General features: G+C 42.0%; 1 protein-coding gene across 5 annotated transcripts in view; it reads right to left on the reverse strand.

Annotated features, from left to right (window-relative positions):
* Positions 1-15,332, reverse strand: part of CD58 (CD58 molecule) — a 753,750-nt gene that overhangs the window by 537,898 nt on the left and 200,520 nt on the right. For all 5 annotated transcript variants that reach the window (XM_053705745.1, XM_053705746.1, XM_053705749.1 and 2 more), the window contains exon 4: positions 7,022-7,129. In XM_053705745.1, the coding sequence (XP_053561720.1) occupies positions 7,022-7,129 (108 nt within the window). The remainder of the gene's footprint in view (positions 1-7,021; positions 7,130-15,332) is intronic.

The following is a 15,332-nucleotide window of genomic DNA, read 5'->3' on the forward strand; positions in this document are numbered from 1 at the left end:
CATTCAGAACACAGTCTATCTGGTAGTTCAGACATGTTAAACAGGCATAAACTTGATAACAAAGTACAAAAACGTTTTAAAATAAAACCGTTACTGTCACTTTAAATTTTAAACTGAACACACTTTATTACTGCAATTGCGAAAAAACATGAAGGAATTGTTCAAAATTCACCAAATTTTCACCACAGTGTCTTAAAGCCTTAAAAGTATTGCACACCAAATTTGGAAGCTTTAACCCCTTTACAGTCCCTGGTATCTGCTTTGCCGAGACCCAACCAAGCCCAAAGGGGAATACGATACCAAATGACGCCTTCAGAAAGTCTTTTCTAAGTATCAGAGCTCCTCTCACATGCGACTGCATGCCATGCCTCTCAAAAACAAGTGCGCCACACCGGCGCGAAAATGAGGCTCTGCTTAAGCTTTGGGAAAGCCCCTAAGGAATAAGGTGTCTAATACAGTGCCTGCCGATATTATTATATCAAAATACCCAGATAAAATGATTCCTCAAGGCTAAATATGTGTTAATAATGAATCGATTTAGCCCAGAAAAAGTCTACAGTCTTAATAAGCCTTTGTGAAGCCCTTATTTACGATCGTAATAAACATGGCTTACCGGATCCCATAGGGAAAATGACAGCTTCCAGCATTACATCGTCTTGTTAGAATGTGTCATACCTCAAGCAGTAAGAGACTGCACACTGTTCCCCCAACTGAAGTTAATTGCTCTCAACAGTCCTGTGTGGAACAGCCATGGATTTTAGTTACGGTGCTAAAATCATTTTCCTCATACAAACAGAAATCTTCATCTCTTTTCTGTTTCTGAGTAAATAGTACATACCAGCACTATTTCAAAATAACAAACTCTTGATTGAATAATAAAAACTACAGTTAAACACTAAAAAACTCTAAGCCATCTCCGTGGAGATGTTGCCTGTACAACGGCAAAGAGAATGACTGGGGTAGGCGGAGCCTAGGAGGGATCATGTGACCAGCTTTGCTGGGCTCTTTGCCATTTCCTGTTGGGGAAGAGAATATCCCACAAGTAAGGATGACGCCGTGGACCGGACACACCTATGTTGGAGAAAAACGTTTTAAAATAAAACCGTTACTGTCACTTTAAATTTCAAACTGAAAACACTTTATTACTGAATATGTGAAAAAGTATGAAGGAATTGTTCAAAATTCACCAAAATCTCACCACAGTGTCTTAAAGCATTAAAAGTATTGCACACCAAATTTCAGAGCTTTAACCCTTAAATTAACGGAACCGGAGCCGTTTTTACATTTAACCCCTATACAGTCCCAGCTATATGCTTTGCTGAGACCCAACCAAGCCCAGAGGGGAATACGATACCACAAGACGCCTTCTATAAGCTTTTTCAGTGATTCTTAGCTCCTGACACATGCATCTGCATGCCTTGCTCTCCAAAAACAACTGCGCATTATTGGCGCGAAAATGAGGCTCTGTCTATAACTAGAAAGGCCCCCATCTGAAAAAGGTGTCCAACACAGTGCCTGCCGTTTTCCTAAACGTTTCCCCAAGATTATAACACCAATAATTAGTTAGAATCTGTATAATATGCCTAGTAAAGCAATCGTTTTAGCCCAGAAAAATGTCTACCAGTTTTTAAGCCCTTTTTGAAGCCCTTTATTCTTTTATGTTAAACTAAGAAAATGGCTTACCGGTCCCCATGAGGGGAAATGACAGCCTTCCAGCATTACATGGTCTTGTTAGAAATATGGCCAGTCATACCTTAAGCAGAAAAGTCTGCTAACTGTTTCCCCCAACTGAAGTTACTTCATCTCAACAGTCCTGTGTGGAAACAGCAATCGATTTTAGTTACTGCCTGATAAAATCATCTTCCTCTTACAAACAGAAATCTTCATCCTTTTCTGTTTCAGAGTAAATAGTACATACCAGCACTATTTTAAAATAACAAACACTTGATAGAAGAATAAAACTACATTTAAACACCAAAAAACTCTTAACCATCTCCTTGGAGATGTTGCCTGTACAACGGCAAAGAGAATGACTGGGGTGGGCGGAGCCTAGGAGGGATCATGTGACCAGCTTTGCTGGGACTCTTTGCCATTTCCTGTTGGGGAAGAGAATATCCCACAAGTAAGGATGACGCCGTGGACCGGACACACCAATGTTGGAGAAACCTTATTTTCTTTATTAACCCTTTGTTTCCCAGGTATTAAGTATAAATGTAAAACCTTCATATTCATAGCATTAGTGATGGTTACTTCGGGTCAAAATGCACTAATTACAGCCGTATTTCGTATTGCGCTTGATTGCAACACCAAAAGAGACATAAAACACAAACATTTCTTTCAAGATTTAGCATACAATTTAAATAACTTTCTAGTTTACTTATTTTATACATTTTGCATCATTTTCTAAATATTGAAGGAGCAGCAATGCACTACTGGGAGCTAGCTGAACACATCTGTAAGACAGCTCCCAGATCCTGAGCATACCTAGGTATTCTTTTCAATAACGGATACCAAGAGAACAAAGCAAATTACATAATAGAAGTAAATTGGAAAATTATTTAAAATGTTATGCTCTATCGGAATCATGAAAGAATAAATATTGATTTCCTGCCCCTTTAATTCACCACACGCTAGTAGCGCTCCCTGTGCTATTCATTAGAAGTATACGACGCACTAAACTGAGCGCAGGATAACACCCTGCAAATCACAATGAATACAACTTACATGGAATTGTCTGATCAATTCTTTTCCATTTTCAACAACTGATTTTAATCATTGCTTGGGCAATAGCCTTATCCAGCAAATTGTGCCTTGACATAGTGAACGCTTTTATTGACAATTTAGCTCCTTTTCCCAAAATATAAAACCTTCTTTTTTGTGAAACATGTATATGACATGACAGGCAGGGAATCCACAGAAAATGGTAGGTTGTGGAGGGGAGAAACCAAACAAAGGGGTCCCAGAAAGAGGAATTCCAGGGAGAGGAGTACCAGGAAAAGAGTGGGTCAGAGAGAAGAGTACCAAGCACAGGGGGAATAGGGAGGAGAGTCCCAGGCACAGGGGAGATAGGGGAAGGGTGTATAAGACACAGGGGGGTCAGGGAGGGGTGAACCAGAATCAGGGAGGGTCAGGGATGGGTGTACCAGACACAGAGGAGTCGGGAAGGGAAGTACCAGGCACAGAGGAGTCACGTAGGGAATTACCAGGCACAGAGGAGTCACGTAGGGAATTACCAGGCACAGAGGAGTCGGGTAGGGGAGTACCAGACACAGAGGAGTCGGGAAGGGAAGTACCAGGCACAGAGAAGTCACGTAGGGAATTACCAGGCACAGAGGAGTCACGTAGGGAATTACCAGGCACAGAGGAGTCGGGTAGGGGAGTACCAGGCAGAGAGGAGTCAGGTAGGGGAGTACCAGGCACAGAGGAGTTGGGTAGGGAAGTAACAAGCAGAGAGGATTCAGGTAGGGAAGTACCAGGCACAGAGGAGTCAGGTAGGGGAGTACCAGGCACAGAGGAGTCACATAGGGAATTACCAGGCACAGAGGAGTCGGGTAGGGGAGTACCAGGCACAGAGGAGTTGGGTAGGGAAGTAACAAGCAGAGAGGATTCAGGTAGGGAAGTACCAGGCACAGATGAGTCAGGTAGGGGAGTACCAGGCACAAAGGAGTCAGGTAGGGGAGTACCAGGCACAGAGGAGTCAGGTAGGGGAGTACCAGGCACAGAGGAGTCAGGTAGGGGAGTACCAGGCACAGAGGAGTCAGGTAGGGGAGTACCAGGCACAGAGAAGTTGGGTAGGGAAGTAACAAGCAGAGAGGATTCAGGTAGGGAAGTACCAGGCACGGAGGAGTCAGGTAGGGGAGTACCAGGCACAGAGGAGTTGGGTAGGGGAGTACCAGGCACAGAGGAGTTGGGTAGGGAAGTAACAAGCAGAGAGGAGTCAGGTAGGGGAGTACCAGGCACAGAGGAGTTGGGTACAGAATTACCAGGCACAGAGGAGTTGGGTAGGGGAGTACCAGGCACAGAGGAGTCGGGTATGGAAGTACCAGGCACAGAGGAGTCAGGTAGGGAGTACCAGGCACAGAGGAGTCGGGTAGGGGAGTACCAGGCACAGAGGAGTCAGGTAGGGGAGTACCAGGTACAGAGGAGTTGGGTAGGGGAGTACCAGGCACAGAGGAGTCAGGTAGGGGAGTACCAGGTACAGAGGAGTCGGGTAGGGAAGTACCAGGCACAGAGGAGTCAGGTAGGGAGTACCAGGCACAGAGGAGTCGGGTAGGGGAGTACCAGGCACAGAGGAGTCGGGTAGGGGAGTACCAGGCACAGAGGAGTCAGGTAGGGGAGTACCAGGGATAGAGGAGTCGGGTAGGGGAGTACCAGGCACAGAGGAGTCAGGTAGGGAAGTACCAGGCACAGAGGAGTTGGGTAGGGGAGTACCAGGCACAGAGGAGTCAGGTAGGGAGTACCAGGCACAGAGGAGTTGGGTAGGGAAGTACCAGGCACAGAGGAGTCAGGTAGAGAGTACCAGGCACAGAGGAGTCGGGTAGGGAAGTACCAGGCACAGAGGAGTCGGGTAGGGGAATACCAGGCACAGAGGAGTCGGGTAGGGGAGTACCAGGCACAGAGGAGTCAGGTAGGGAAGTACCAGGCACAGAGGAGTTGGGTAGGGGAGTACCAGGCACAGAGGAGTTGGGTACGGAATTACCAGGTACAGAAGAGTCGGGTAGGGGAGTACCAGGCACAGAGGAGTCAGGTAGGGGAGTACCAGGTACAGAGGAGTTGGGTAGGGAAGTACCAGGCACAGAGGAGTCAGGTAGGGAATACCAGGCACAGAGGAGTCGGGTAGGGGAGTACCAGGCACAGAGGAGACGGGTAGGGGAGTACCAGGCACAGAGGAGTCAGGTAGGGGAGTACCAGGGATAGAGGAGTTGGGTAGGGAAGTAAAAGGCACAGAGGAGTTGGGTAGGGAAGTACCAGGCACAGAGGAGTTGGGTAGGGGAGTACCAGGCACAGAGGAGTCAGGTAGGGAGTACCAGGCACAGAGGAGTCGGGTAGGGAAGTACCAGGCACAGAGGAGTCAGGTAGAGAGTACCAGGCACAGAGGAGTCGGGTAGGGAAGTACCAGGCACAGAGGAGTCAGGTAGGGAATACCAGGCACAGAGGAGTCGGGTAGGGGAGTACCAGGCACAGAGGAGTCAGGTAGGGAATTACCAGGCACAGAGGAGTCACGTAGGGAATTACCAGGCACAGAGGAGTCGGGTAGGGGAGTACCAGGCAGAGAGGAGTCAGGTAGGGAAGTACCAGACACAGAGGAGTCACGTAGGCAATTACCAGGCACAGAGGAGTCAGGTAGGGGAGTACCAGGCACAGAGGAGTCACATAGGGAATTACCAGGCACAGAGGAGTCGGGTAGGGGAGTACCAGGCACAGAGGAGTTGGGTAGGGAAGTAACAAGCAGAGAGGATTCAGGTAGGGAAGTACCAGGCACAGAGGAGTCAGGTAGGGGAGTACCAGGCACAGAGGAGTCAGGTAGGGGAGTACCAGGCACAGAGGAGTCAGGTAGGGGAGTACCAGGCACAGAGGAGTCAGGTAGGGGAGTACCAGGCACAGAGGAGTTGGGTAGGGAAGTAACAAGCAGAGAGGAGTCAGGTAGGGGAGTACCAGGCACAGAGGAGTTGGGTACGGAATTACCAGGCACAGAGGAGTTGGGTAGGGGAGTACCAGGCACAGAGGAGTCGGGTAGGGAAGTACCAGGCACAGAGGAGTCGGGTAGGGGAATACCAGGCACAGAGGAGTCGGGTAGGGGAGTACCAGGCACAGAGGAGTCAGGTAGGGAAGTACCAGGCACAGAGGAGTTGGGTAGGGGAGTACCAGGCACAGAGGAGTTGGGTACGGAATTACCAGGTACAGAAGAGTTGGGTAGGGGAGTACCAGGCACAGAGGAGTCAGGTAGGGGAGTACCAGGTACAGAGGAGTTGGGTAGGGAAGTACCAGGCACAGAGGAGTCAGGTAGGGAATACCAGGCACAGAGGAGTCGGGTAGGGGAGTACCAGGCACAGAGGAGACGGGTAGGGGAGTACCAGGCACAGAGGAGTCAGGTAGGGGAGTACCAGGGATAGAGAAGTCGGGTAGGGAAGTAAAAGGCACAGAGGAGTTGGGTAGGGAAGTACCAGGCACAGAGGAGTTGGGTAGGGGAGTACCAGGCACAGAGGAGCCAGGTAGGGAGTACCAGGCACAGAGGAGTCGGGTAGGGAAGTACCAGGCACAGAGGAGTCAGGTAGAGAGTACCAGGCACAGAGGAGTCGGGTAGGGAAGTACCAGGCACAGAGGAGTCAGGTAGGGAATACCAGGCACAGAGGAGTCGGGTAGGGGAGTACCAGGCACAGAGGAGTCAGGTAGGGGAGTACCAGGTACAGAGGAGTTGGGTAGGGGAGTACCAGGCACAGAGGAGTCAGGTAGGGGAGTACCAGGTACAGAGGAGTCGGGTAGGGAAGTAAAAGGCACAGAGGAGTTGGGTAGGGAAGTACCAGGCACAGAGGAGTTGGGTAGGGAAGTACCAGGCACAGAGGAGTTGGGTAAGGGAGTACCAAGGACAGAGGAATTGGGTAACGGAGTACCAAGGACAGAGGAGTTGGGTAAGGGAGTACTAGGCACAGAGGAGTTGGGTAAGGGAGTACCAGGCACAGAGGAGTTGGGTAAGGGAGTACCAGGGACAGAGGAGTTGGGTAGGGGAGTACCAGGCACAAAGGAGTTGGGTAAGGGAGTACCAGGCACAGAGGAGTTGGGTAAGGGAGTACCAAGGACAGAGGAGTTGGGTAAGGGAGTACCAAGGACAGAGGAGATGGGTAAGGGAGTACCAGGCACAGAGGAGTTGGGTAAGGGAGTACTAGGCACAGAGTAGTTTGGTAAGGGAGTACCAAGGACAGAGGAGTTGGGTAGGGGAGTACCAGGCACAAAGGAGTTGGGTAGGGGAGTACCAGGGAAGCTGGCAGGGAAGTTGGGTGTGGGGGGTTACATTAGTACTCACTTCTTTTTTTGATCCAGAACAAAACAGCAACAACAGCAAGAACAATTAAAGTAAGAACAACAACAACAACAGCTATAGTTATGTGCGATCTCTCAAGAATATCAGCATCTGTAAAACAAAAACACACAACATTTTCAGTAACATCACATTGTGGGTGTCTGCATATATACAAATTTCGTAATTTAATATACATAATAAGATCTGTTGAGTGACTTCATTTTCTATGGACTGTATGCATGTTATAAAAGGCAATGTGTATATAAGTCTTTGTGACTTCTAAGTGTGTACATATATATATAAAATATATATGAGTATTGAGAGTATAGGAATGTATGTATGTTTGAGGGTGAGCAGAAATTGCACCATGGCGAGTAGTGAAATATAGTAAGTGAATGTTAAATCAACATCTATACACTGCCAAATGGACAGCACATATATATATATATATATATATATATATATATTTTGAATAATTGCATTAAAATGACTTAATTTGTTATGGTTTAAAATAATATTAAAAATTACTAAACAATAAGGCGTTTCACAGTGGCTAAACATACGCAAAGAGGGGGTTGTGCAGTGGGTGTGGTGAGGGCAGGTGATGATCAGTCGAGAGTAAGATTTTGGCCTTGCTATTAGCTTAGGACTTGAAATTGTAAACCCTGTTTGAGGATATATGAGTGTGTGTATGTATGAGGGTATATAAGTGTATGTATGAGGGTATATAAGTGTGTGTATGTATTAGGGTATATAAGTGTGTGTATGTATGAGGGTATATAAGTGTGTGTATGTAAGAGAGTATATAAGTGTGTGTATGTAAGAGGGTATATAAGTGTGTGTATGTATGAGGGTATATAAGTGTATGTATGTATGAGGGTGTATAAGTGTGTGTATGTAAGAGGGTATATAAGTGTGTGTATGTAAGAGAGTATATAAGTGTGTGTATGTAAGAGGGTATATAAGTGTGTGTATGTATGAGGGTATATAAGTGTGTGTATGTATGAGGGTATATAAGTGTATGTATGTAAGAGAGTATATAAGTGTGTGTATGTAAGAGGGTATATAAGTGTGTGTATGTTTGAGGTTATATAAGTGTGTGTATGTAAGAGGGTATATAAGTGTGTGTATGTAAGAGGGTATATAAGTGTGTGTATGTATGAGGGTATATAAGTGTATGTATGAGGGTATATAAGTGTGTGTATGTATTAGGGTATATAAGTGTGTGTATGTAAGAGGGTATATAAGTGTGTGTATGTAAGAGGGTATATAACTGTGTGTATGTAAGAGGGTATATGAGTGTGTGTATGTATTAGGGTATATAAGTGTGTGTATGTAAGAGGGTATATAAGTGTGTGTATGTAAGAGGGTATATAAGTGTGTGTATGAATGAGGGTATATAAGTGTGTGTATGTAAGAGGGTATATAAGTGTGTGTATGTAAGAGGGTATATAAGTGTATGTATGTATGAGGGTATATAAGTGTGTGTATGTAAGAGGGTATATAAGTGTGTGTATGTAAGAGGGTATATAAGTGTGTGTATGTATGAGGGTATATAAGTGTGTGTATGTAAGAGGGTATATAAGTGTGTGTATGTAAGAGGGTATATAAGTGTGTGTATGTAAGAGGGTATATAAGTGTATGTATGTATGAGGGTATATAAGTGTATGTATGTATTAGGGTATATAAGTGTGTGTATGTAAGAGGGTATATAAGTGTGTGTATGTAAGAGGGTATATAAGTGTGTGTATGTAAGAGGGTATATAAGTGTGTGTATGTAAGAGAGTATATAAGTGTGTGTATGTAAGAGGGTATATAAGTGTGTGTATGTAAGAGAGTATATAAGTGTGTGTATGTATGAGGGTATATAAGTGTGTGTATGTAAGAGAGTATATAAGTGTGTGTATGTATGAGGGTATATAAGTGTGTGTATGTAAGAGGGTATATGAGTGTGTGTATGTATTAGGGTATATAAGTGTGTGTATGTAAGAGGGTATATAAGTGTGTGTATGTAAGAGGGTATATAAGTGTGTGTATGTAAGAGAGTATATAAGTGTGTGTATGTAAGAGAGTATATAAGTGTGTGTATGTAAGAGGGTATATAAGTGTGTGTATGTATGAGGGTATATAAGTGTATGTATGAGGGTATATAAGTGTGTGTATGTATTAGGGTATATAAGTGTGTGTATGTATGAGGGTATATAAGTGTGTGTATGTAAGAGGGTATATAAGTGTGTGTATGTAAGAGGGTATATGAGTGTGTGTATGTATTAGGGTATATAAGTGTGTGTATGTAAGAGGGTATATAAGTGTGTGTATGTAAGAGGGTATATAAGTGTGTGTATGTAAGAGGGTATATAAGTGTGTGTATGTAAGAGAGTATATAAGTGTGTGTATGTAAGAGGGTATATAAGTGTGTGTATGTATGAGGGTATATAAGTGTATGTATGAGGGTATATAAGTGTGTGTATGTATTAGGGTATATAAGTGTGTGTATGTATGAGGGTATATAAGTGTGTGTATGTAAGAGGGTATATAAGTGTGTGTATGTAAGAGGGTATATGAGTGTGTGTATGTATTAGGGTATATAAGTGTGTGTATGTAAGAGGGTATATAAGTGTGTGTATGTAAGAGGGTATATAAGTGTGTGTATGTATGAGGGTATATAAGTGTGTGTATGTAAGAGGGTATATAAGTGTGTGTATGTAAGAGGGTATATAAGTGTATGTATGTATGAGGGTATATAAGTGTATGTATGTATTAGGGTATATAAGTGTGTGTATGTAAGAGGGTATATAAGTGTGTGTATGTAAGAGGGTATATAAGTGTGTGTATGTATGAGGGTATATAAGTGTGTGTATGTAAGAGGGTATATAAGTGTGTGTATGTATGAGGGTATATAAGTGTGTGTATGTAAGAGGGTATATAAGTGTGTGTATGTAAGAGGGTATATAAGTGTGTGTATGTAAGAGGGTATATAAGTGTATGTATGTATGAGGGTATATAAGTGTATGTATGTATTAGGGTATATAAGTGTGTGTATGTAAGAGGGTATATAAGTGTGTGTATGTAAGAGGGTATATAAGTGTGTGTATGTAAGAGGGTATATAAGTGTGTGTATGTAAAAGGGTATATAAGTGTGTGTAAGAGGGTATATAAGTGTGTGTATGTAAGAGGGTATATAAGTGTGTGTATATAAGAGGGTATATAAGTGTGTGTATGTATGAGGGTATATAAGTGTGTCTATGTATGAGGGTATATAAGTGTGTCTATGTATGAGGGTATATAAGTGTGTGTATGTATGAGGGTATATAAGTGTGTGTATGTATGAGGGTATATAAGTGTATGTATGTTTGAGGGTATTTAAGTGTATGTATATTTGAGGGTATATGAGTGTGTGTATGTTTGAGGATATATGAGTGTGTGTATGTTTGAGGGTATATGAGTGTATGTATGTATGAGGGTATATGAGTATGTGTATGTTTGAGGATATATGAGTGTGTGTATGTTTGAGGGTATATGAGTGTGTGTATGTTTGAGGGTATATGAGTATGTGTATGTTTGAGGGTATATGAGTGTGTGTATGTTTGAGGGTATATGAGTGTGTGTATGTTTGAGGGTATATGAGTGTGTGTATGTTTGAGGGTATATGAGCGTGTGTATGTTTGAGGATATATAAGCGTGTGTATGTTTGAGGATATATAAGTGTGTGTATGTTTGAGGGTATATGAGTGTGTGTATGTTTGAGGGTATATGAGTGTGTGTATGTTTGATGGTATATGAGTGTGTGTATGTTTGAGGGTATATGAGCGTGTGTATGTTTGAGGGTATATGAGCGTGTGTATGTTTGAGGATATATAAGCGTGTGTATGTTTGAGGGTATATGAGTATGTGTATGTTTGAGGATATATAAGTGTGTGTATGTTTGAGGGTATATGAGTTTGTGTATGTTTGAGGATATATGAGTGTGTGTATGTTTAAAGATATACGAGTGTGTGTATGTTTGAGGGTATATGAGTGTGTATATGTTTGAGGGTATATGAGTGTGTGTATGTTTGAGGGTATATGAGTGTGTGTATGTTTGAGGGTATATGAGTGTGTGTATGTTTGAGGGTATATAAGTGTGTGTATGTTTGAGGGTATATGAGTATGTGTATGTTTGAGGGTATATGAGTGTGTGTATGTAATAGGGTATATAAGTGTATGTATGTTTGAGGGTATATAAGTGTATGTATGTTTGAGGGTATATAAGTGTGTGTATGTTTGAGGGTATATGAGTGTGTGTATGTTTGAGGGTATATGAGTGTGTGTATGTTTGAGGATATATGAGCGTGTGTATGTTTGAGGGTATATGAGCGTGTGTATGTTTGAGGGTATATGAGCGTGTGTACGTTTGAGGATATATGAGAGTGTGTACGTTTGAGGGTATATGAGTGTGTGTATGTTTGAGGGTATATGAGTGTGTGTATGTTTGAGGGTATATGAGTGTGTGTATGTTTGAGGGTATATGAGTGTGTGTATGTTTGAGGGTATATGAGTGTGTGTATGTTTGAGGGTATATGAGTGTGTGTATGTTTGAGGGTATATGAGTGTGTGTATGTTTGAAGGGTATATAAGTGTGTGTATGTTTGAGGGTATATAAGTGTGTGTGTGTTTGAGGGTATAAGAGTGTGTGTGTGCTTGAGGGTATATGAGTGTATATGAGTGTGTGTGTGTGTGTTTGAGGGTATATGAGTGAGTATATGTATGAGGGTATATATAAGTGTGTGTATGTAAGAGGGTATAGAAGTGTATGTATGTATGAGGGTATATAAGTGTGTGTATGTAAGAGGGTATATAAGTGTGTGTATGTAAGAGGGTATATAAGTGTGTGTGTGTATGTAAGAGGGTATATAAGTGTGTGTATGTATGAGGGTATATAAGTGTGTGTATGTAAGAGGGTATATAAGTGTGTGTATGTAAGAGGGTATATAAGTGTGTGTATGTATGAGGGTATACAAGTGTGTGTATGTATGAGGGTATATAAGTGTGTATGTTTGAGGGTATATAGGGGTGTGTATGTATGAGGGTATATAGATTTGTGTGTAGGTATGAGGGTATATAAGTGTGTGTATGTTTGAGGGTATATAAGTGTGTGTATGTTTGAGGGTATATGAGTGTGTGTATGTTTGAGGATATATGAGTGTGTGTATGTTTGAGGATATATGAGTGTGTGTATGTTTGAGGGTATATGAGTGTGTGTATGTTTGAGGGTATATGAGTGTGTGTAGGTTTGAGGATATATGAGCGTGTGTATGTTTGAGGGTATATGAGTGTGTGTATGTTTGAGGATATATGAGCGTGTGTATGTTTGAGGATATATAAGTATGTGTATGTTTGAGGGTATATGAGTGTGTGTATGTTTGAGGATATATGAGTGTGTGTATGTTTGAGGGTATATGAGTGTGTGTATGTTTGAGGGTATATGAGTGTGTGTATGTTTGAGGATATATGAGTGTGTGTATGTTTGAGGATATATAAGTGTGTGTATGTTTGAGGGTATATAAGTATGTGTATGTTTGAGGATATATAAGTGTGTGTATGTTTGAGGGTATATGAGTGTGAGTATGTTTGAGGATATATGAGTGTGTGTATGCTTAAGGATATATGAGTGTGTGTATGTTTGAGGGCATATGAGTGTGTATATGTTTCAGGGCATATGAGTGTGTACATGTTTGAGGGTATATGAGTGTGTGCATGTTTGAGGGTATATGAGTGTGTGTATGTTTGAGGGTATATGAGTGTGTGTATGTTTGAGGGTATATGAGTGTGTGTATGTTTGAAGGGTATATGTGTGTGTATGTTTGAGGGTATATAAGTGTGTGTATGTTTGAGGGTATATAAGTGTGTGTGTGTTTGAGGGTATAAGAGTGTGTGTGTGCTTGAGCGTATATGAGTGTATATGAGTGTGTGTGTGTTTGAGGGTATATGAGTGAGTGTATGCATGAGGGTATATAAGTGTGTGTATGTAAGAGGGTATATATAAGTGTGTGTATGTAAGAGGGTATAGAAGTGTATGTATGTATGAGGGTATATAAGTGTGTGTATGTAACAGGCTATATAAGTGTGTGTATGTATGTATGTATGTATGTATGAGGGTATATAAGTGTGTGTATGTATGAGGGTGTATAAGTGTGTGTATGTAAGAGGGTATATAAGTGTGTGTATGTAAGAGGGTATATAAGTGTGTGTATGTATGAGGGTATATAAGTGTGTGTATGTAAGAGGGTATATAGGTGTGTGTATGTAAGAGGGTATATAATTGTGTGTATGTATGAGGGTATATAAGTGTGTGTATGTTTGAGGGTATATAAGGGTGTGTATGTATGAGGGTATATAGATTTGTGTGTAGGTATGAGGGTATATAAGTGTGTGTATGTTTGAGGGTATATAAGTGTGTGTATGTTTGAGGGTATATAAGTGTGTGTATGTTTCAGGGTATATAAGTGTGTGTATGTAAGAGGGTATATATAAGTGTGTGTATGTAAGAGGGTATAGAAGTGTATGTATGTATGAGGGTATATAAGTGTGTGTATGTATGTATGTATGTATGTATGAGGGTATATAAGTGTGTGTATGTATGAGGGTGTATAAGTGTGTGTATGTAAGAGGGTATATAAGTGTGTGTATGTAAGAGGGTATATAAGTGTGTGTATGTAAGAGGGTATATAAGTGTGTGTATGTATGAGGGTATATAAGTGTGTGTATGTAAGAGGGTATATAGGTGTGTGTATGTAAGAGGGTATATAAGTGTGTGTATGTATGAGGGTATATAAGTGTGTGTATGTATGAGGGTATATAAGTGTGTGTATGTTTGAGGATATATAAGGGTGTGTATGTATGAGGGTATATAGATTTGTGTGTAGGTATGAGGGTATATAAAGGTGTGTATGTTTGAGGGTATATGAGTGTGTGTATGTTTAAGGGTATATAAGTGTGTGTATGTTTGAGGGTATATAAGTGTGTGTATGTATGAGGGTATATAAGTGTGTGTATGTATGAGGGTATATAAGTGTGTGTATGTATGAGGGTATATAAGTGTGTATGTTTGAGGGTATATAGGGGTGTGTATGTATGAGGGTATATAGATTTGTGTGTAGGTATGAGGGTATATAAGTGTGTGTATGTTTGAGGGTATATGAGTGTGTGTATGTTTGAGGATATATGAGTGTGTGTATGTTTGAGGGTATATGAGTGTGTGTATGTTTGAGGGTATATGAGTGTGTGTAGGTTTGAGGATATATGAGCGTGTGTATGTTTGAGGGTATATGAGCGTGTGTATGTTTGAGGATATATGAGCGTGTGTATGTTTGAGGATATATAAGTATGTGTATGTTTGAGGGTATATGAGTGTGTGTATGTTTGAGGATATATGAGTGTGTGTATGTTTGAGGGTATATGAGTGTGTGTATGTTTGAGGGTATATGAGTGTGTGTATGTTTGAGGATATATGAGTGTGTGTATGTTTGAGGGTATATGAGCGTGTGTATGTTTGAGGATATATAAGTGTGTGTATGTTTGAGGGTATATAAGTATGTGTATGTTTGAGGATAACAGAATTTATGTTTACCTGATAAATTACTTTCTCCAACGGTGTGTCCGGTCCACGGCGTCATCCTTACTTGTGGGATATTCTCTTCCCCAACAGGAAATGGCAAAGAGCCCAGCAAAGCTGGTCACATGATCCCTCCTAGGCTCCGCCTACCCCAGTCATTCGACCGACGTTAAGGAGGAATATTTGCATAGGAGAAACCATATGGTACCGTGGTGACTGTAGTTAAAGAAGATAAATTATCAGACCTGATTAAAAAAACCAGGGCGGGCCGTGGACCGGACACACCGTTGGAGAAAGTAATTTATCAGGTAAACATAAATTCTGTTTTCTCCAACATAGGTGTGTCCGGTCCACGGCGTCATCCTTACTTGTGGGAACCAATACCAAAGCTTTAGGACACGGATGAAGGGAGGGAGCAAATCAGGTCACCTAAATGGAAGGCACCACGGCTTGCAAAACCTTTCTCCCAAAAATAGCCTCAGAAGAAGCAAAAGTATCAAACTTGTAAAATTTGGTAAAAGTGTGCAGTGAAGACCAAGTCGCTGCCCTACATATCTGATCAACAGAAGCCTCGTTCTTGAAGGCCCATGTGGAAGCCACAGCCCTAGTGGAATGAGCTGTGATTCTTTCGGGAGGCTGCCGTCCGGCAGTCTCGTAAGCCAATCTGATGATGCTTTTAATCCAAAAAGAGAGAGAGGTAGAAGTTGCTTTTTGACCTTC

The sequence above is a fragment of the Bombina bombina genome, chromosome 3 (genome assembly GCF_027579735.1).
Source record: "Bombina bombina isolate aBomBom1 chromosome 3, aBomBom1.pri, whole genome shotgun sequence".
NCBI lineage: Eukaryota > Metazoa > Chordata > Amphibia > Anura > Bombinatoridae > Bombina > Bombina bombina.